This window comes from Pelophylax lessonae (genome assembly GCF_965119305.1).
Source record: "Pelophylax lessonae genome assembly, chromosome: 2".
Lineage (NCBI taxonomy): Eukaryota > Metazoa > Chordata > Amphibia > Anura > Ranidae > Pelophylax > Pelophylax lessonae.
The window spans coordinates 510,155,755-510,177,555 of record NC_138769.1 but is presented as its reverse complement, the minus strand read 5'-3'; the positions used below and the strand labels follow the sequence as shown (position 1 = coordinate 510,177,555).

The 21,801-nt window shown below is 42.4% G+C and overlaps 1 protein-coding gene across 1 annotated transcript in view; it reads right to left on the bottom strand.

Moving 5' to 3' along the window:
* MYCBP2 (MYC binding protein 2) overlaps window positions 1–21,801 on the bottom strand; it is a 553,924-nt gene that overhangs the window by 45,666 nt on the left and 486,457 nt on the right. The window contains 6 exon segments of the mRNA XM_082246610.1: window positions 1,044–1,243; window positions 7,273–7,430; window positions 14,138–14,305; window positions 16,488–16,732; window positions 17,812–17,981; window positions 19,148–20,794. Coding sequence (XP_082102736.1) covers window positions 1,044–1,243; window positions 7,273–7,430; window positions 14,138–14,305; window positions 16,488–16,732; window positions 17,812–17,981; window positions 19,148–20,794 — 2,588 coding nt within the window.

Sequence of the window (21,801 nt, the reverse complement as noted above, 5' to 3'; positions counted from 1 at the left end):
CCTGTCCTGTTAAACCGCTGTATGCTTTTGGACACCGTGCTGCAGCTCAGTTTCAGGGTCTTGGCAATCTTCTTATAGCCTAGGCCATCTTTATGTAGAGCAGCAATTCTATTTTTCAGATCCTTAGAGAGTTCTTTGCCATGTTGAACTTCCAGTGACCAGTATGAGTGAGCTATAACACCAATTGTAACACTGCTCCCCATTCACACCTGAGACCTTGTAACACTAACGAGTCACATGACACCGGGGAGGGAAAAAGGCTAATCCAATTTGAACATTTTCACTTAGGGGTGTACTCACTTTTGTTGCCAGTGGTTTTAACATTATTGGCTGTGTGTTGAGCTATTTTGAGGGGGCAGCAAATTTACACTGTTATACAAGCTGTACACTCACTACTTTACATTGTAGCAAAGTGTCATTTCTTCAGTGTTGTCACATGAAAAGATATAATAAAATATTTACAAAAATGTGAGGGGTGTACTCACTTTTCTGAGATACTGTATGTATATATATGTATATATATATATATATATATATATATATATATATATATATATATACACATATATATATATATTTTACACATACATACACACTGTACATGAAACAGCAAGTTTCTACAAATGCAAAAATCGTAAAAAAAAAAAAAAAATAAATAAGTTTAAGGTAAATACTGCAATAAGACAAAATATCTGCCTTCTGAATTGCTATAGGATACTTTCCCCTTAAAAGATGTGGGTTAAATATGCATGAAAATAAATATATAACATATGAAAGCAATGCATTTGCACAGATTTTATCTGTAAGTGTATTAAGGAAACCTAACCCCTACTAAGTAACTATGAAACTAAATTGTAACCCTCAATACAAAAAAAATCTGTAGCTAATCACCAAACACAAGCCTCTCTGAAGAATGAAATCTGTCCTGAAGAACTTAGGTGAGATTACACGTGCTAGGTCTATAATCATTACAAAGCATGTAGAAGCGGAGCTAATAAACTAAATGGATCTTTTGTTGGTGTTGTAGGGCAGTATTTTGTTACCTCCATAGCAAAGACCCTGCAAGCGGACTTCCTAAGGGCCTGTTTCATTGCAATCTCAAGGCCTTCAAGATCATGGTGTTGGATAACAAAGGCTAAAACTGGCCACTGGAAATTCCTCTCTCCTTTAGACAGTGAACTATGAGCAGAGATCAAGCGAGACAGCTCTGGTGATGGGTGTCTCAGTAAAGAGGAACCAACTTCTGTAAAAAAAACAAAAAACACATTCAGAAGAGTAGTAACATTTACTAATACCACCGCTTTTTGGGAGACATACAAGAAAAAAAAAAAAAAAAATTATTATATATATATATATATATATATATACACACACACACACACATACATACATACATACATACACACACACACACAATATATGCGGAGACACAGCCAGCCAGCACGAGAGACAGAGAGACACAGTCAGCCAGCCCGACAGAGAGAGAGAGACACAACCAGCCCTACAGAGAGAGAGAGAGAGCGAGACACAGCCAGCCCTACAGAGAGAGAGCGAGACACAGCCAGCCAGCCCAACAGAGAGAGAGAGAGACACAGCCAGCCAGCCCAACAGAGAGAGAGAGAGACACAGCCAGCCAGCCCAACAGAGAGAGAGAGAGAGAGAGAGAGAGAGAGAGACACAGCCAGCCAGCCCAACAGAGAGCGAGCGAGCGAGACACAGCCAGCCCGACAGAGAGAGAGAGCGAGACACAGCCAGCCCGACAGAGAGAGCGAGACACAGCCAGCCCGACAGAGAGAGCGAGACACAGCCAGCCCGACAGAGAGAGCGAGACACAGCCAGCCCGACAGAGAGAGCGAGACACAGCCAGCCCGACAGAGAGAGCGAGACACAGCCAGCCCGACAGAGAGAGCGAGACACAGCTAGCCCGACAGAGAGAGCGAGACACAGCTAGCCCGACAGAGAGAGCGAGACACAGCCAGCCCGACAGAGAGAGAGAGCGACACAGCCAGCCCGACAGAGAGAGAGAGCGACACAGCCAGCCCGACAGAGAGAGAGCGACACAGCCAGCCCGACAGAGAGAGAGAGAGAGAGAGAGAGCGACACAGCCAGCCCGACAGAGAGAGCAAGAGAGAGAGCGACACAGCCAGCCCGACAGAGAGAGCGAGAGAGAGAGAGAGAGCCAGCCCGACAGAGAGAGAGAGCAACACAGCCAGCCAGCCTGACAGAGCGAGAGAGAGAGCCAGCCCGACAGAGAGAGAGAGCAACACAGCCAGCCAGCCCGACAGAGAGAGAGAGAGAGAGAGAGAGGGAGAGAGACACAGCCAGCCAGCCCGACCGATCAACTTTGAACAGTGATAAAGTGTTTTGTAGATGCCAAGTACAAAATTTAGGCTAGGTTCACAAATGTCCAGTGGGAATTTACCCTCAGTTTTCACTTTGTATTTCCAAAGCAGCTGTTTAGCTGAGTTTAGATGCCGTTCAGATGCTGGATGCCATGTCCTTAACAATGAATGACTCATCAGCTATCAGCGAGATTCTCTGACAGCTGAATGTAAAAACTGGATTTTTGTATTAAAGGTAAAATCCTTTTCTCTGAAGTTCATCGACAGACGCAGCTCCATATCTTCTTAGACCATTGGGTTGTGCTCCTCCCATTAGGAATAGGACACTAGGCAGGAAAAAGCTTTACCACGCCTATGTGGACTGTCCCTGCAAGCATAACTTCACGCACTCTGCTACAGCCTCTAGTTTCGTTGCAAGCAGTGTTTAGAATACAAAAAAAAAAAAAAAATCCCATTCACTCAGAAGCAGAGGAGCGGGTCTGTCGATGAACTTCAGAGAAAAAGATTTTACGGTAAGTACAAAAATCCAGTTTTCTCTATCGTTCATCGACACAGACAGCTCCATATCTTCTTAGACCATTGGGATGTCCTGAAGCAGTATTTTCAAGAGGGGTGGGAAGACAACACAAAGAAGAACTTAACTCCCCAAAGGCTAAACATAGCCAACCAGGTAATATGGAGCTCAACCATATCAACCAGCTCACCTAAAAAAAAAAAACATACACCCTCAAAGAGAACAAAAAAGATTATCTTTAAACAGCAGCCTGCAAAACCTCGCAGTCAAAGAAGGCATCCGAAGATGCCTACACATGAACTTTGTAGAATTTTGTGAACGTATGTACAGACGACCAGGTTGCCCCCTTGCAAACTTGCATCAATGAGGCCTGATGGCGAAAAGCCCAAAAGGCACTCAGCACTCTAGTAGAATGCCCCTTCACAGGGAAAGGAGGAACCCAACCATTCAGTGAATAAGCCTGAACCTCTGTCTGCCTGATCCAGCTGCAATGGTCCTATTCCTAAACTAGGCAGAAACAAACTAGAGGCTGTAGCAGAGTGTGTGGGGTTATGCCTGCAGGGACAGCCCTCATAGACGTGGTAAAGCTTTTTCCTGCCTAGTGTCCTATTCCTGATGGGAGGAGCAAAAGCCAAAGGATATGGTGCAGCTTCTGTCAATGTACGATAGAGAAAAAGCCCTTTTAGGTCTGGTACGACTTTAAGGGGAGCCCCATGCCAAAACAAATAGCGATTTAAGACCTGTCAGATTGGTGCAGAACTTTTTTTCTTCAGGTGGGTGGCGGCATTCATCATGATTGATGCTGGATCTACATCTGAGGACATACTCATTCATATGAGGGGGGCAGGACTTTTTTTCTGATTTTGCCGTAGAGGTTTCCCTTAAAATTCATAACAGACTTGAAAGAGCCTGACCCCCACCCTGTACGAATCCCACAGAAGGAAATGAGCTTGGAATTCACATTTTAAACACACCACAGTGCTCAGAAAATGCACAGGATTCTCAATTTGCCCTGCTGCTGCACCACATATATGTTAACCTCCTCCAGAGAAAGCCAGTTTGGTTCACATTTCATGTGAATCGGATGCGGTACAAAAATGCATCCAATTTGCATATATGTGAACGGAGCCTTACTGGTATTTTCTGAGGTTTTATATTCTTTTTAGCACAAGATAACTAATAAAAAACATTAATAAAATGTTCAAAGAACAACTATATGCAAAACTTTTTTTTAGATTTTGATAGTGTGATGAAGGTTTGGACTACTGTCAGGTTTATATTGCTACTACTATTGCTGGGAATAGGGTGAAGGAAAATCCAGAATTCCAACTGAATAGGAATAGAAGGGAAATCTTTTAAGGCGACAATTGTTCCAGTAATATCCCTCACATTGGAAAGCTATCCTCTCACTTCCAGTGCAGTGAAGGGAAATCTCTCTAGGAAAAAACCCTTAATCTATCCAAACCACAACAGGAGTTAGGTAGTAATGGGTATTTCGTTAATCTTTACTTTCATTTAATACTTTTACGATACAGGTTTGCAACAGTTAGGCTATTTACACTAAAATTTCATAAAAATGTGCAGGATATCGTAGCTGGCTGCTCTGCTTAATTTGCCTAATTAAGGGCTGTGGTCTCATCAGTCAAGCTGACAGTGTGTGCCAATTAGAGCAATTTAGAACTCACAAACTTTTTGGAAGCTTAAAGAGCAACTCCACCCAGAGGGGAATGTTTTTTTCTCAACAAAAGTGATCTATGTACATTGCAAGGGTTTTAACAAACGTTGTTGCACATTCCTACCTTTTGTTATTCTGAAGAAATTGCTGTTTGTCTGTGTCCTTGTGCGGAATGAATCTGTATGGGAGTGATTTTATAATCATCAATCAGCTGCTGCACCTGCAGGGCTCCAATAAGGAAAGTTGCAGGGTCTGCATTCCTTTAAATGTGATTTGCATTTGGGAGTTTCTCACCAAAAATTACATTTTTGTTGCAGGGTATGCTCAAAATCTGACTTGCATCTTAGTGCATGCTTCTGGGAAAATCAGTAAGCCAATCACAAAAGCAGGAAATTACATTTCTGGGGGGGGGGGGGGGGGGTGTTCTGTACACCATCTGTATACAGAACGCCTCCAGGTAGCCATATTGCGTTTTACAAAAAAATGACATCACTACAGATTAAAAAAGGAAAGCTCGTTACTCATAACATTCAGATACAATATGATTTGCATAGCAATTATTTATGCTATATTACTTTTTATTTGCCATTTTTTTTCCCCACGAAAATGGAGGTACACTTTAAGTGAAGTTCTTCATACGTTAGAAGGTCCACTAGCAAGGTAACTGGCCCAAAAACACATTATTAAAACAACTATGCTAAGCAATATTTACTGGAGCCTGTAGACAGATCGAGCTATGTTTTTTTTTTTTTGTTTACATCTGTTATAAAGTATAGGTTAACTTTTAATAAGGCCTGCTTCACACTAGTGCGACTTCTGATATGACTTGAGTCGCACAGAATTGCATGACAAGGGAAAACTCATGGTTTTCAATGGTGCCCATTCTAATCAATGTGACTCATACCAGTGCGATTTTGGAAAAGTTTCCTGCACTACTTTTAGATTTACAGTGGGACTTGGCCCCAGAGAAAATGAAACATTGCATCAGGTTATCACATCAAAATTGCATTGCAGTAGTTTGAACTAAGCATAAGGGTGCCAAAGCTTGCCACTTGCCTTTTCCATCAAAACTATAGCATTTGTTACAACTTCCATAAGCAGCATTTATTCTGTATGCAGCAAAGTGTCCTGTCCTGCTGCTGGCTTACAACCCTTTTACTCCTCCAACAATGGACTTAAGCTTTGGGTGGTTGCTGGCAGCTTCATAAGGTACAATTCCATACACAAAAAAAGCTGCTCTTTAATAAATGTACACAAGGTTTTTAATAAAGTATTCCATGCACACGTCGATTTACCTGTGCCATATGCTAACACGTTTCACTCCATCCAGAGCTTATTCATTAACCACTTGCTGACCGCCCGCCACAGTTTTACTGTGTCAGGCTGGCTCAGCTGCGCAAAATGACATAGGGGCACGTCGTTTCATGGGATTTCGCGCTCCTGCCCCCACTAGGCAGCGGGGATGCCGATCTGCGGGACCGGCGGCTGTGATTGCCTCCGGGCACCCGTGACCGCTCCCCGCTAAAAGAAGACAGTCAGCTCTTGTAAACACAGCTGACCGTTCTCTCTGAAATGATCACAGAGCGCCTGTGATCCTTCTATATGGGATCACAGGCCTTTCTAATCATTTCACAAGCACCTCCCTGCATACAGTTAGAAAACACTTCCCTAGGCTCACAATTAACCCTATGATGAACCCTATATTAACCCCTTCCCTGCCAGGGTCATTAAAAGTCCATATTTTTTAACACTGATTACTGTAGTAATGTCACTGGTCCCCTCAAAAGTTTCAAAAATGTCAGTTAGAGGTCAGATCTAATGCCGCAGTCACGCTAAAAATCGCCATTACTAGTGAAAAAATTAATTAAAAATTAAAAAAATCTTTCCCCTAGTTTGAAGATGCGATAACTTTCACGCCGATTTTTTTTACCAAAAATATGTAGCCGAACACAAACTGGCCTAAGAGGATGAAAAATTTAGATTTTTAATTTTTTTGGGAATGTTATATAATGTGGAAAAAAAGTTTTTTGTTTTTTTTTCAGAATTGTCGCTTTTTTTTTTTTATTTATAGCCCAAAAAAAAAAAAAAAAAAAATCGCAGAGGTGATCAAATACCACCAAAAGAAAGCTCTATTTGTAGGGAAAAAAAAGGACATCAATGTTATTTTGGTACAGTGTCGCACGACTGCACAATTTTCTGTTAAATCAACGCAGTGCCGAATCGCAAAAAATGGCCTGGTCATTAAGGAGGCAAATCCTTCCAGTCCAGAACTGGTTAAGAAATGTACACAAGAGTTTTAAAGCAGAGCAGCTTCTTTTCTTATTTCTGATGAAGATGAGTAGGCAGGCTCCAGAAGCCCTACTGGATGAGGAGTGTGAGAGTAGGCAGGCTAGGGCAAACTTTATTGGATAAAGGTGAGAGTTAGCAAGCTAGGGCAGACCTTACTGGACGAGGAGAGTGGGACTGAGCAAGCTACAGCAGCTTTACTTGATGTGAAAGATGAGTGGACAGTCTGACATCTGACGCAACGACTATCTCATTACATGAAAAGGGTAAGAGTGGGCAGGCTAGGACCCTTCTTAAAACCAATTTTTTTCTATCAGATAAATCGAACCCAAAAGTCAACAACAAAAGCTTCTTGTATTGAGTTGGAGAGATTGCACCTCAACTTTTTTCTAAACTATGAGTGGATTAACATCCTCCTCTAAAAAAAGCTGCATAACTGTTAGTTTTAAATATACCAGCATCTCCACTGTTGACTCTCCTTCTGGGAATAGCTTTGACACGTGGCTGAAGAACTGAATGCTGCTTGTCATATTCTGAGGCAACAACTGAATAAGATCTCTGGAAGACTGTGCGTTTAGCAGAATCAGTATCTGTTATAGGACTTGTTTCCAAACTGCAAGTAAAATAAACACTATTACAATGTAATATGGTATTCCAGACATATGTATATATAAAAAAAAAAAAAAAGGAGTGACAAAATAGAAAAAAACTTAGGTAAATATGGGAATGATATTCATAGGATAATTCTAAAATGGGATTTTTGCATTTACCGTAAAATCCATTTCTCAGAGTTCATTGAGGGACACAGTGCTCCATGAATCATAACTAGTGGGTTATATTGCCTCCTCCAGGAGTATGACTAGGCAGAACAAAAAACACCTGGCTACGCCAATGGGCCATCCTCAGCTGGTATCTCTCCCTGCTCTAGGTAATCAGTTTAGTAACAAGCAGTATGGAGTATCAGAACTACATAGAGGGGTGGGTGCTGTGTCCGTCTATAAACTTAGAGAAATGGATCTTGCGCTAAGTACAAAAATCCCATTTTCTCTTTCATTCATTGACAGACATAGCGCTCCATAAATCATAAGTGGGACGTTCAAACACAGTGCAAAAAGGAAAATGGAGGGGTGGGGAAAAATAACCCCAGGCTAAACATAAGAGCCCTTAACCAGGACACAGGATCCTTAACCGGGTCACAGGAGCCCCGTGTGAAAAACAGAGGTTTAAAGAAAAAACACCCCTCAAGAGGGAATAGCCCCTCAAACTGCAACCTGCAAAACCTTGTGGCCAAAAGAAGCATCAGCAGCTGCCAAAATATATACCTTATGGAATTTTGTAAAGGTACAAGTGGCCGCCTTGTAAACTTGCGATTTTGAAGCCTGATGAAGGAAGGCCCAAGAAGCACTCAGCTCCCGAGTAGAATGTGCCGTGACAGGGAAAGGTGGAACCTGACCTTTAATGGAATAGGCCTGAGTCACCGTCTGCCTGATCCATCTGGAGATGGTAGCTGAAGAAGCTGCAAGCCCTTTTCTTGGTCCGTCAGTAACCAGAAAACACGAGTCTGACCTCCGAAAAGACTCAGTAGCTGCCAGATACACCCGAATCTCATCAACCACATTCAAGGTATGCAAGATAAATTCCTTGGGATGAGCTGGCTTTGGACACAAGGAAGGCAACATAATGTCCTTATTCAAATGGAAGTCAGAGACAACTTTTGGCAGGAATGATGGACAGGACGAAGAACCACTTTATCCCTATGGACCCCCAAATAGGGACTGCAACAGGATAATCCTGCCGATTCCGATACCCCGCGGGGCGAGGTAACAACCACCAAGAATGTCACCTTCTGGGATAACGTAGGTAAGGAAATCTCCCGAATATTCTCAAATGGAGGTTTCTGGAGAACTGAAAGTACTAAATTTAAATTCCATGGCGGCAAGACAGACTGTACCAGTGGAGCCACATGTTGAACCTCTTGAATGAAGGTACAAACTAAAGAGTGCGTGGCTAGGGGACGTTGAAAGAAGATTGCCAGGGCAGACCCCTGGCTCTTGATGGTACTCAAGGCCAACTTCTGATCAACGCCCCATTGAAGGTTAAGATCCGAGCCACAGAAAAGGATCGAGGATGAGCGCCAATCGACTCACACCAAGAAATGTACGCTTTCCATGTACGATGGTATCTCTTGCTGGAAGACTACTTCCTCGCCTTCACTATAGTAGGGATCACTGATCCAGACAGACCTCTATCCCTCAGTACCTGGCTTTTAATAGCTAAGCCATTAAAACCAGCGACTGTAAAGCAGTATGGTAGATCAGCCCTTGGGACAAGGATGATTGCAAGATCCTCACTCTTGATTCCTTGCAGGAACTGTGGAAGAAGCTCTAGCCGAGGATGATACTGGCCTAACCGTGGCCCTTGGACGCCTGCCAGAGAACCCTGTGACCTCGTCACGAACTTCAGTATCCTCCTGTGGAGCCGAACCTGCTAAAGGACTTGCCTGCAAACAGTCTTAAAGGTGGATACCACCAGACTCAGAACCTGTATGCAAAAGGGGAGAGAGAACTATCTGTGCGACAGAAGGTGGTAAATAATAGCCTGTGGTCCCTGAAATTTGTCCAGAGGAAGGACCAACCTGGTTAGAATTAAAATCAAACCTAGGTAAATCAATTCCATGGACAGGGAGAGGGGGACCTTAGATAGTTCAGACATCACCTGAACCTTTGCAGGAATTAAATCTGCACAAAGACTCGGGACCTATAAAAACCTGAAAAGGCAAGCTTAGTCCCCCTTTCTGGGTACCCCCAAAGGAAACATTTTGCGGACCTTCTTGACGCAAAAGTCGTCCACGGGGCCGGAAACCAGTGAGGATGAGTGAGGGCAGACCTTCATGCTGAAGGAGTTTTGTCTGCTGGTCCGGGAAAGCTAGCTCTAGGCTTACCAGACCCAAGGTTGCTTGGAACCTCCTGGGGAAGATTTAAAAGATCCATTTCCCACTTTGTCAGCCGGGTCCTTAAAGGACGGGGATTCCTCTACTGGGATCATGGTTGCTTTATTCAACCTGGAAAAAGAAGGGTCCACCACTGGTGGACTAGACCATTTTTTTAAAAGGGACTCCTCAAAAGGGTAACGTACAGCAAAAGGTTTTGGGACCACAAAAGGGTAATTTTGGTTGTTCCCATTCCTTACAAGAAAACCTGTCAAAAAAGGCAAAAAAGGAAACCCCTTTGGATTACAATGCAAATTGTGCATACCAAATGACACAGCCACGTACGTGGCTACATCAGCTGCATTTTTAAAGTCTCACGCACTGCAGTGATAAGTGTCTACCAGCGCTTTTTCATTCGCTGCTGCGACCATGGAGTAATCATCCTATCGGATGGATCAGGGGGTGCGATTTGGAATTTCCCTGGACGGGCCGCGTCCATGACGGCATTAGGTGTCAGATGAGACAACCTGAGCAGGGAAAGGCAGGGGACGCTTCCTCCTGGGCCTTTGCCTACACGCCACTTCCACCTGGGACACCAAGGACTGCAGGATCGCCGTCAGTGCAACCATGCGAAGCTGGGATTCTGAGGGACCTGCCACCTTCATAAAGGGGGTCAGTGGGGGAGATGTGACCCTGAGGCTCCCTAAGGAAAGGAAGACCTTGCAGTACAAAAAACGATCTTTTGGCACCACTAAAGGATCCCCTCAAGGCTCAGGGTACCTATCAGCAGAGAGAGATAACACCCCCAAAGACTCACCCTACTGACCGGAGCAGCAGAGAGAATTCGAACCCAGCATCATCATGGATGCTATCACTGTTCATATGTCTCAGGCACAGAAAGATGAAACTGAGGAGGAAGAGGAGGAGTTTTGGCATCCCCACCAGACTTCAGTTGTTTCCAGTATCTCCAAGACTAAGAGAAAATGGCCCCCGTGACATCATCCGGCTACACAAACATGGCCGCCAACCAGAGACCAGCCAGACTAAGGGAAAATGGCCCCTGTGACATCATCCGACTACACAAACATTGCCGCCCACCGGAGACCAGCCAGACTAAGGGAAAATAGCCCCATCAGGTACAAACACTGAAGCATGCTGCCAGGGTCTTCCCTGCACCCTCTGCAATGCTGCATCCTCTGCAAGGGGACCCCCCTAAAAGGTAGGACACATGCTTAGGGGAGGACTCTGCTGTGCACCGGGACCCCCCTGCACTATACCAACATTGCAAACAACAGGGCATGCACCTAGGGGTCTTCTACACTGGTACCCGTCCAGACAACCAGGGCGGGATACACACAATCCACTATCCCATGACCCTTACAGAGTGGGGATAGTGGGGGAGACCCCAGAGGTCTCTGCTGCATTCTCTACCCTGGGACCCCCCACCAGACTCTAGGTCCAGACGGGGGAATGCGAGGGGGGGGGGGGAGACCAGCTCAGTGAGGGATACAAGGATGGAAGGAGGGAACCTGCAGGCAGGTCCGACCGTCCCTTGAGGTTACCCACGTCCACCCCAAAGAAAACCACCAAAAGGGGAGAGGGGGGACTGTACTTAACCTTCCATGGTGCGGGTAACACTGCAGACAGACCTCCTCGCCACCCAAGTAGGGGAGCTGTCGGCCAAGAAACCGCTGTAACTCAGACCTAAGCCCGGTCATATGAGACCCTGCGAGACGTTTAAATCACAGGCCAGCCTCTGTCCGTGAGGCTATGTCATGCCCGACCTAGCGCGTAGCTCCAGTCTGCACGCACTCGCTGGCTGGGCTGGGGGGGGACCACTGGATCTAGATTATCTAGCCCGGCAGTTGATTGTAGATTTCCCGAGAGAAAATAAAAAAAAGATGTAAGGAAGGGGAAAATTGCTAGGACCAGAGATCCCAGCCGGGAGCCTAGGTCCTTACTCCTGACTAGACAGATTAAAACGGATTACCTAGAGCAGAGAGGGGGGGTGGGGGGTTATATACCAGCAGCGGACGGCACATGGGCGTAGCCAGGTGTTTTTTGTTCTGCCTAGTCCTACTCCTGGAGGAGGCAATATAAACCCACTATTCAAAAAGTAGAAATCAGCGCTCTCCTCTTAAAGTGAGCCACTCTAATTATTTAAATGACGGTAATACAACTGAAGATTCTCAAAAAAAAAAAAACTGCTGATGCATAAACAACGTAAATGAATCTAAAATCAATATCCTTGAAACCCAGCTCACTAATGGAGACAAATAGAGATGAAATAATTCTTCTATTCTAATAAGTCACAAAGCACGGAGGTGTTGCAGATACAATGGGACGAAATTCCCAATTATATTTAAAAACAAATGTGAAACTAAGTGAGTGAAGTGAATGAGAAAAAGTTGATGTCAAAAAGTGCGTAAAGGTAGTTGACTGATATTAAATAAAATAAAAAAATTGATCAATGACCCTGTGGAACATAAATAAGTGGGCAAATCAGAATATAAATATTCAAAAAAATCAATACAGTTTAACCAATTAATATTAAGATGAATTCAAAGTGCAATGGTACTAAATAAGGTGCATAATGTCCATCATTCCTTCTAAGAAAAAAGTTTTTGTGATGAAAAGTGCAAAGTGCTCAGGAAATTCAAAACAAGAAGAAGAAATCCAAGTGAATAATCAAGGTGCATTCAGACTTCAAATTCAGGCCAGGTAAATGTGCACAGGTGAGCATGCAATCCGACACCGAATGCAATGGCCGCTCACCTCAAACACACTCGGGGCGAGCGTTTATACGATGTATTACTTAGACTCCTCTCCAGCCTCTTAATCTTCAGTATATAATTCGGTATATCTCCACTATTACAAATTCAGTATTGTAAACGGCAATAAAATGATCCCGGCTTGCCAATCACTCCATGCATCTGTCAGGTGCTCAAGGAATGGAAACTCTCATAGTGTAGCATTTCAGGGTATAAATTTATTGGTAAATAAGTACTAAACACTTACTAGAAAGTAGATGATATGTCAGCGAGAAGCAAACAAAGTACAGCAGCCGCCGATCCGGCGAGTTCCGATGCTTCCGGTCTCGGCCGAAGACCGGAAGTGACGTAGGCACGGCTTGTCACTGACGCATTGCGCTACAACAGACCCCTTTGAAAAAGCTACGGGCTGTTGTAGCGCAACGCGTCAGGGACAAGCCGTGCCTACGTCACTTCCGGTCTTCGGCCGAGACCGGAAGCATCGGAACTCGCCCATTCCTTGAGCACCTGACAGATGCATGGAGTGATTGGCAAGCCGGGATCATTTTATTGCCATTTACAATACTGAATTTGTAATAGTGGAGATATACCGAATTATATACTGAAGATTAAGAGGCTGGAGAGGAGTCTAAGTAATACATCGTATAAACGCTCGCTCCGAGTGTGTTTGAGGTGAGCGGCCATTGCATTCGGTGTCGGATTGCATGCTCACCTGTGCACATTTACCTGGCCTGAATTGGAAGTCTGAATGCACATTTACCTACTATAATTTGAAGTCTGAATGCACCTTGATTATTCACTTGGATTTCTTCTTCTTGTTTTGAATTTCCTGAGCACTTTGCACTTTTCATCACAAAAACTTTTTTCTTAGAAGGAATGATGGACATTATGCACCTTATTTAGTACCATTGCACTTTGAATTCATCTTAATATTAATTGGTTAAACTGTATTGATTTTTTTGAATATTTATATTCTGATTTGCCCACTTATTTATGTTCCACAGGGTCATTGATCAATTTTTTTATTTTATTTAATATCAGTCAACTACCTTTACGCACTTTTTGACATCAACTTTTTCTCATTCACTTCACTCACTTAGTTTCACATTTGTTTTTAAATATAATTGGGAATTTCGTCCCATTGTATCTGCAACACCTCCGTGCTTTGTGACTTATTAGAATAGAAGAATTATTTCATCTCTATTTGTCTCCATTAGTGAGCTGGGTTTCAAGGATATTGATTTTAGATTCATTTACGTTGTTTATGCATCAGCAGTTTTTTTTTTTTTTGAGAATCTTCAGTTGTATTACCGTCATTTAAATAATTAGAGTGGCTCACTTTAAGAGGAGAGCGCTGATTTCTACTTTTTGAATAATACTTGGATATGTGGTGACACTGCCAAATCAGCAGCTTTCTCTGTGGTGTTCCACGATTGTCTTTGTGATTTAGGGTGTCATTTACCCCGTTTTAGCGCACAGGTCTTGTTTTTACCAATATAAACCCACTAGTTGGGATTTATGGAGCGCTGTGTCCAAAGATAATTTTATCAAACCTTTATTCTATAACTTGACTATACAACACATTAAACATTTACAATGATGTGCATGCTTCAAAAATACCTGGGTGGCATAGATTTCATGTTGTTCTCTGGTTCCTCAAAAACATTTGGACAAGCGTCAGGAGTGACTGATATGTAAGGAGCTGGCACAGATGTAGATCGAAGATATCTCATTTCATCCTGGAATAGATTATCATCCTGGTAGCCTACAAAGTTCTCGTGTTGATGTCTGTGTGATATAAAAGTGCAGACATAAATCATAACTCCTGTCATAACACATGGGCATTTTAAAAACGCAAACCAAGTTAGAAGGGCTTTTACAAAGTCTGCATAGCCTGGACCAGACATTCTGCACAATGTACTAAAAACGTCCAATTTGACTGCATGAAAAAAAAAAAAAAAAAATTATTAGAACTCCATGAGGTCTCTAAAAGGGTTTGATCTAGCAGGTCCCTGATATGAACACCGCCTTTACTTACCTCTTCAGCGGCCCATTTCTCTTACCTCTCTGCCATTTCATCATTGCAGCCACATTACACACACACACACACACACACACACACACACACACACACACACACACGATCCAGCTCTTACCAGTAAGGGGTGCGCATGTGGGATGTCTCGCTCCTGCTGCGATTTTGCCCAGTGGGAGCCGATTAGCAGGTACCGCAGACTCTACGTCCGCCGACACCCACTAATCATTTGTTGCAGAGGCAGAACGGCATGCACACAAGGTAGGATTGCCATTCTGCCAGTAAGGAAGGCATGGATCCTGCGTTCCTGCAAAGCAGGGACATGGATCCATGCCTTCCCCTAGTAAAGCATCTAACATAGTACACAAACACTAGCTAGGCACACAGCTAGCCCTTTGATCGCCCTCTTCCCTTAACTTCTTCCCAGCCAGTGTCATTAGTACAGTGACAGTGCATATTTCTTTAGCACTGATCACCATTTGTGTCACTGGTCCCCAAAAAGTGTCAAAATGTCCATCACAGTCCCACTAGAAGTCACTGTTCACCATTACTAGTAAAAAAAAAAAAAAAAAAAAATGTAGATGTATATATATATATATATATATATATATATATATATATATATATATATATATATATATATATATATATATATATATATATATATATATATATATATATATATATAATTTTTTTTTTTTCCTGCTAAAAAAAAAGTTTATCAGTTTAGGTCAATATGTATTATGCTACATATTTTTGGTGTTTATATATACACACACACCTATACATACACACACTATCTCACAAGAGTACACCCCTCACATTTTTGTAAATATTTTATTCCAACTTTTCATGTGACAACACTGAAGAAATTACACTTTGCTACAATGCAACAGCTGATCACTGTATTAGTGTCACTGGTTCCCACAAGGTGTCAAAAAAGTGTCAGTGTCCTCCTCCTACTGACCACAGGCGCTGTGTGTATTTTTTCTTTTTTACTAACACAGTCCGCTAGCCCAAAGTCTGAAGAGTAAACTGCCCTCTGTTTAGGTTTGGAGATCCCTGATTTAGAGTTTACATCTAAAGCAATCAGATGCTTAAAGTGGCGTTCCGGGCACAAAATCAACCTAATCGATTTTGTGGCCATCCGCTTGCTCTTCTTCAGCTGAAAAGGAATTGGATAGTTAGGATTAGTTTTTTTTTTTTTTTTACTTACCTTGTAATTGTAGAAAGAAATACTCACCTATTTTCCACTTCCTCCCTCTGTGGCCGCGGCCCGCGCTGTCACTTCCAGTTTGCAATGATTCCTGGGAGCTGAACGTCATCGCTCCCAGGAATCAATGCAACGGCACCGGCCCCGCTCGTCACTTCCGGTGCGACTCCGCATTCCCTGCTAAACAGCTTCTGGGCATGCCCAGAAGCTGTGTAGGAATGCGGCGCCGCACCGGAAGTGACGGGAGGGGCCGGTGCAGGCGCATTCTGGGAGAAGAGGACACGGAAGAGGACGCAGAAGAGGATCGCGCTGGCTTCAGCTGCCCACAACAGAGATCTTCTTGCAGGTAAGTGCGAACCGGGACAGATCAGAGGCTAGCCATTGTGGAATGTACTAGCCCTGACTGTCCCGGGGGTATGTTCATTGAAAAAAATGTTTTTGTGCCCGGAATTCCGCTTTAAATACTTAAGATTCAAAACAGCCCTATTTTCAAGCCTGCATGTGTTTCATAAATGCCTCCCATATCAGAAAAGTACAATGGCAAAGTAATTACTTTTTTTTAAATACGAACAAAGCCAGGAAAAACACACCCACTTTGTTAAAAACATTTAAACATGGACTTAAAAAAAATATATATATATATATATATATATATATATATATATATATATATATATATATATATATATATATATATATATATATGTAAAAACAAAATTTACCTTGCTAAAGTCTGCAGGTAGAGACATTGCATCTTGGGAGGCAGATCTTCGGAGATGCCTTCTTTCACACTGGGTAGCTGGGATGGGAATGGTTTAGGAGGGTGATAACAGAGAATGCTTGGTTCTGCTGCACTGCTCAAGGACAAAAGGAAGAGTGCATTGGCTTTTATCACTTGATGAGCTTCCATGGTAGGTAAAGTACGTGGCGTTTTCACCTGTACGGGCTTCCTCCTGGATTGTTTTACCTATAAAATATAGGCAGGTGCCAAAAAAAAAAAAAAATCAGTAACAATATTTGAGAATTAAAATACTGATTGTGCCCCCTCAAATTTATTTTATTCTGCCAGTCTTGCACTTGTTATTGTGAAGTGTCGGTGAAAATAGAGAAACCAGCAGCAGCTGCTAATTGTTTTTTCAATGCATTGAGTTTGACTAGGTCATCTGCTGCCCAAGATGACCTAGTCATGATGTTATAGGCATCTTCAGCATTAAAGCGTTCTAAAGTGTAAAATGAAGAGAAATCTGTGCTGAGGAAAATACATAGGCTACCACTGCCAATCTCCCTATAAAAAAAAATGCTTTTGGGCTCTTTATTTGAAAAAAAAAAAAAAAAAAGTGAACTTTCTAGAAATTAGGGCAATGAACTCAAGCAGAATTGTAGACAAATGTAATGAGTACCCTAGAAGTATCCCTACTTTGATGTGATGGTGGTGGGACTGAGTATTATCGCTAGTAGCATGGTTCTCAATAGGCCATCCATGTCAGGAAGGTCATCAGCAGAGAATATAAGGAGTACTCCCATTCTACAATCTGGGCAAGGGGCTACCAACTCAACCCTGTTAAACAAAACTGCTGTGAAACTCCACAGGCGGCCAAGGCCCTTTATAAAGTCGCATAACTATGGAGTAAACGAGTAGCGTATGTTAGGACTATAAAAGATACAGACAGGTGAAAAACTTTCCTTTCAACCAGAATCCCTAAACTACCAATGCAATTTCCATCAAATGCCAGATCACGGGTCACATTAACTCAACTAAAGGGACTTGGGGAAGTGACAGATCTCCCCTTCAGCAAATGCTTTGGCATATTTGTCAATTGACCAGCACTGGCAAGATGAAGAATTTGAGAATAGAGGGAGTAAGGTATTTCAAACCTATCTATACCTTTCATAATCAATATTTAAAAAGATTTTTTGTTTGCAAAGTTGAAATTACATTTAGAGTACAAGGTCACAATAAAGACAAGACAAGGCTTCTCTAGGAAAACCCTTAGGAGGGGGAAAAAAAAAAAAGAAGAATAGCCAGTACTGAATAAAGGCTATTACCTTTTCCCTTACCGCTGCTTGTTTTTCACGAAGATATTTCTCTCTGCAGCGGTCACAGACTAAGTACCAAGTGCTTCCACCTACTCCTCCATCACCACAGTTCCCAGCCCATCCGCCACAGAAGTGTCCTATGCTGTTATAACCTTGACCACCAGCATATCTTCCACAGCCTTTAAAGAAACAGTTTGATAAACATTTGTTGGTTTTAATATTTTTAGAGCTTTAGGAGAAGAGGCATGAGCATAAATGACCACTAAAATACGAGGGGTTCTTCAAAAAGTTACAGCAAAAGTGTGGAAACTTTTAAGAACCCCTCGTAATTTCACAAGCTACATTGTTAGGTTTAACTAAGAAACAGATGGCATTGCTAGCTTGCACTTTCAGAGAAATCAATAAAATTAGAGTAAACTGACGGTAGAACTGATGGCAAAACTTTTTTTCCCCATTTTAAATAGAGTAAGGGCGGTTATAACACTTATCAGTTTGTTTTTTGCCATCTGTGCTCCATAGGGGAGATTAACTTCCTGTCCTATAGCAAAAACAGGAAGAGGAAATCTCTCCAAAGTGAGGGAAAACCAGAATGTCACAAGAACAAGTTTGCCCATAGGAAGAATTCCCTTCTATTACTGTTCTGGTGTTAACCCATCATTTATTTTTTTACACTTCCAGGCATGCTCAGTTACACACCAAGGCACAAAGGAGTAGCCATAATATTCACGCAGCATTAACCCACAGCAACCAGATTTCTGTTTACTGAGAGATGAAAAATATGGCTTCCGACTGGCTTTAGGGTGTTAAACACATTGTGGTATATTTACTAAAGAAATAGAAATTGTTCACAGCAAAGTGAATGTTCACAGCAATGTGAATATCTACTTGACTTAAATTTGCATGGCCTATGGCCTGCTTCTTTCCTGTAAGCACAGAGCCTTGATGGGGGCTGAGCCATTGTATTCTCCTGGTGGGGGGGAGCCATTTAACAGCCGCTGGTGATAATTGCATGTAAAATCCGGCAAGCTGGTTGTACCCAAGTTGATCAATCGACTTGGGGATACATTCAGCCTGCCCATACAGGGATTCGAACAGTATATGGCCAGCTTTAGTAAACTGCCCCTATTTAACAACATTTTGCCTTACAAAATAAACATATATATATCTACTTATTAAAAGGAGGGAAAAATAGGTTTCATATTGTATTGCACAATCACCGCTTCTAATTAGAATTTGAAAGTGTCCATTACCAACAAATTAAATTTTGTGACATTACAAATACGTGTACAACAGACCCCTGTGTGGTCAACTACAGTGATCTCAAATGTAAAATTGTTAAATATACCTGGGTGAGCCTGCCGCATGTGATACGTCACTGGATAGGGATGAGATTCTCCACATAGTTCACAAATTGTGTCTTTCTCTGGTCCCCCGACAGCTAGCTGAGCCATTTCACCAAAGAGATTACCACGTGGCCGCGACTCTGCCTTTTCCTTCTTCTTTTTCTCCTTCTTGGCTTTTTTGCTGTCCTTCTCACCTTCTTTTTTCTTTAGCACGGCACAAGAACCAGGACTGGGAAAAATCATATTCTGGGAAGCTGCCTTTATAGTGGCCAGTGAAATATCCTCCCAAAAGGCCACAAGGTGCTGAAGTGTTAAGGGAAGAAGGGCTCTGGATTTGGTGGAGTGGTGATTTGACACATCAAATGGGGAACTCTCATGCTTGCCATCCTCACACTTCTCGTGAAGTGTCCGTTCAGTAAGCATTGACAAAACCTTGTTCTTATTAATACTGACCATTTTTGATATGTCTGGCCCATGTGGTGATATATGAAACATGTTGAGAGCAGATGATATTTCTATTGAGTGTCTGTTCTTTAACTTGACTTCTTTTTCTTCTGTAGGCTGTTGATTGTTAAGACTGCTTCTAATAGGTGCATGCTCTTTGGACAGGTCTGGATTAAATTTTAAAAATGAAGAACATGCCATAGCATCATGAACAATACCTTCGTGCCAAAGAAAAGCTGCGAACACAGCTCTTGCACATTCAGCTACAGATGGGGACATTGCTTCCTTTGCTGGTTCAGTAGATCTTGAACCATCTTTAAAAAGAAAGTTTGTTTTTTCCTTTTTGGGTCGAACATGCCTGCCAGCACTCTTACGGCTGACTTTGGGAGAGGACCGTGTGTCTTGCTCTTCTTTTACTGGTGCTTTTCCAATGCTAAAATGAACTTTGCATGCACCATCATCAACACTTGTTACCTCAGTATTGTCCTCACATGTGCTGTCAGTAACGCTATTGGTTTTTAATGTACTTGAAGAACAGACTTCAACTACCTCACTGTGCAGATTTTCTTGGACAACATGTGGAGATGGCGCTCTATTTTCACTACCACCAGCAGGTTTACCATCCCTCACAGTCATTTTCGGTTTGGGTGAAGTGGACCGCCCTCTTAATGGTTCAGTGAATGGTACCTTCTTTTTGCGTAGAGTATCAGGATCCAGAGTATAGGAATCAGACTTCGATCTTTCCCGTGGTGGTTCAAGCTTGGTCTTTGCAGGACCAGCAACTTTTTGAGGTAGGTTTTTCTCCTGTGGAGATGCAGAGCGGGAAGCACCTGCACTGGACACAGTCTTTCCAGCAGGCACAGTTTTTGGCTTTGGTGATGTGGAGCGTGAACCAGGACCAGGTGATTCAGATCTCAGACCACTTGATTTTCCATCAGACTTAAGAATTTGTAGAGTGTTGTGGTTTGGTGATAAAGATCGGCTGTGGGAATCGGATCTGAGTTTTGCAGCATCTGATTTAAGGAGAAGAGACTCGCTAGCTGTGAGCCCCTCATTATTTCGTGGTTTCTTCTGATCAGCATTAGAACGACTTGCTCTTCCATCTGGCTTGGATGACTTGCTTTCAACTTTCTCCTTTGAAGGCAAGTCTGATTTGCTTGTTGTAGGAGTTGGCTTAGCAGGAACAGGAAAATGTATCCTTTCATCTGTATAACACAAAAATGCATGATAAGATTTCATTCTAAAACTGCATCTAGATAAGTCTCTTCCAATTCTGTAATGCAGAGTTTAGTGATTATAAGGTACCAAAATGTAATATATTGCAGTTCATCAGTCCTTCGATGTGGTGGCTTTTTGTTTTTTCAGGCTTTTTCCCCTTTACTTTAACTTGTGATTCTTCAAATAATATATTTCCTGTCACTTCACATCAACACTATTTTCTATACAAGGTCTATAGATGGAGCCATGATTGTGACACAGACTATACTTCAAACATGAATGTCTATCTCCATTACATGTAAATTCTTATAGGATAGATACATCAGGGTATTCGGGTTTTCTTTTCAGCTTGCTGAAAGTGATATGTACACTACATTTTTGGCAAGGTAAGCAGCTATTTTCTATACTTGATGTAAATGTTACTAGCTTAAAAAGGGGCAACAAATGCAGCCAACATATCTATAGACAGGTAAAACGCAACAAATTACATTTTTGTTTTTGAGTTTTGATATGCTTTAAGGCTTCAAACGTCTAAACAGAAGTACATCTCTGTGGTTATAAACAAAAAAAAAAAAAAAACTTAAGTTTCCCCCCTCATGCCTAGTTGACTCAATGCCTTAAATGGTATCAGTCCCAAAATTATGAATTCTGTAAGGTGCATGGTTTTAGTGCAGTGACTGGAAGCATGCATAAAACAAACGCACCAAGGCGAAAAGGTGTTCTGGTGCAAAATAAAAAAAGGCACCCTAGCATCGCTTTAGATGTGTGTGTTCATTCCTGATCATGGTCTTTTGCTTTTGAGTTAGCCCAAAAAGTATGCAGAGTTAAAGAGATACAATTATAGTGCCTTCTTCGCATGCAGAAAGCTTGGTGACCGTACGTGCCACCAGACAACTTTTAGGCCATAAGGCAGAACTAAGTGAGGAACAGTACAGCAAAATAGAACGTTGTAGCCTTGCTCAATTTGTGTAGATGTATTAAATAAGCTGAAGAG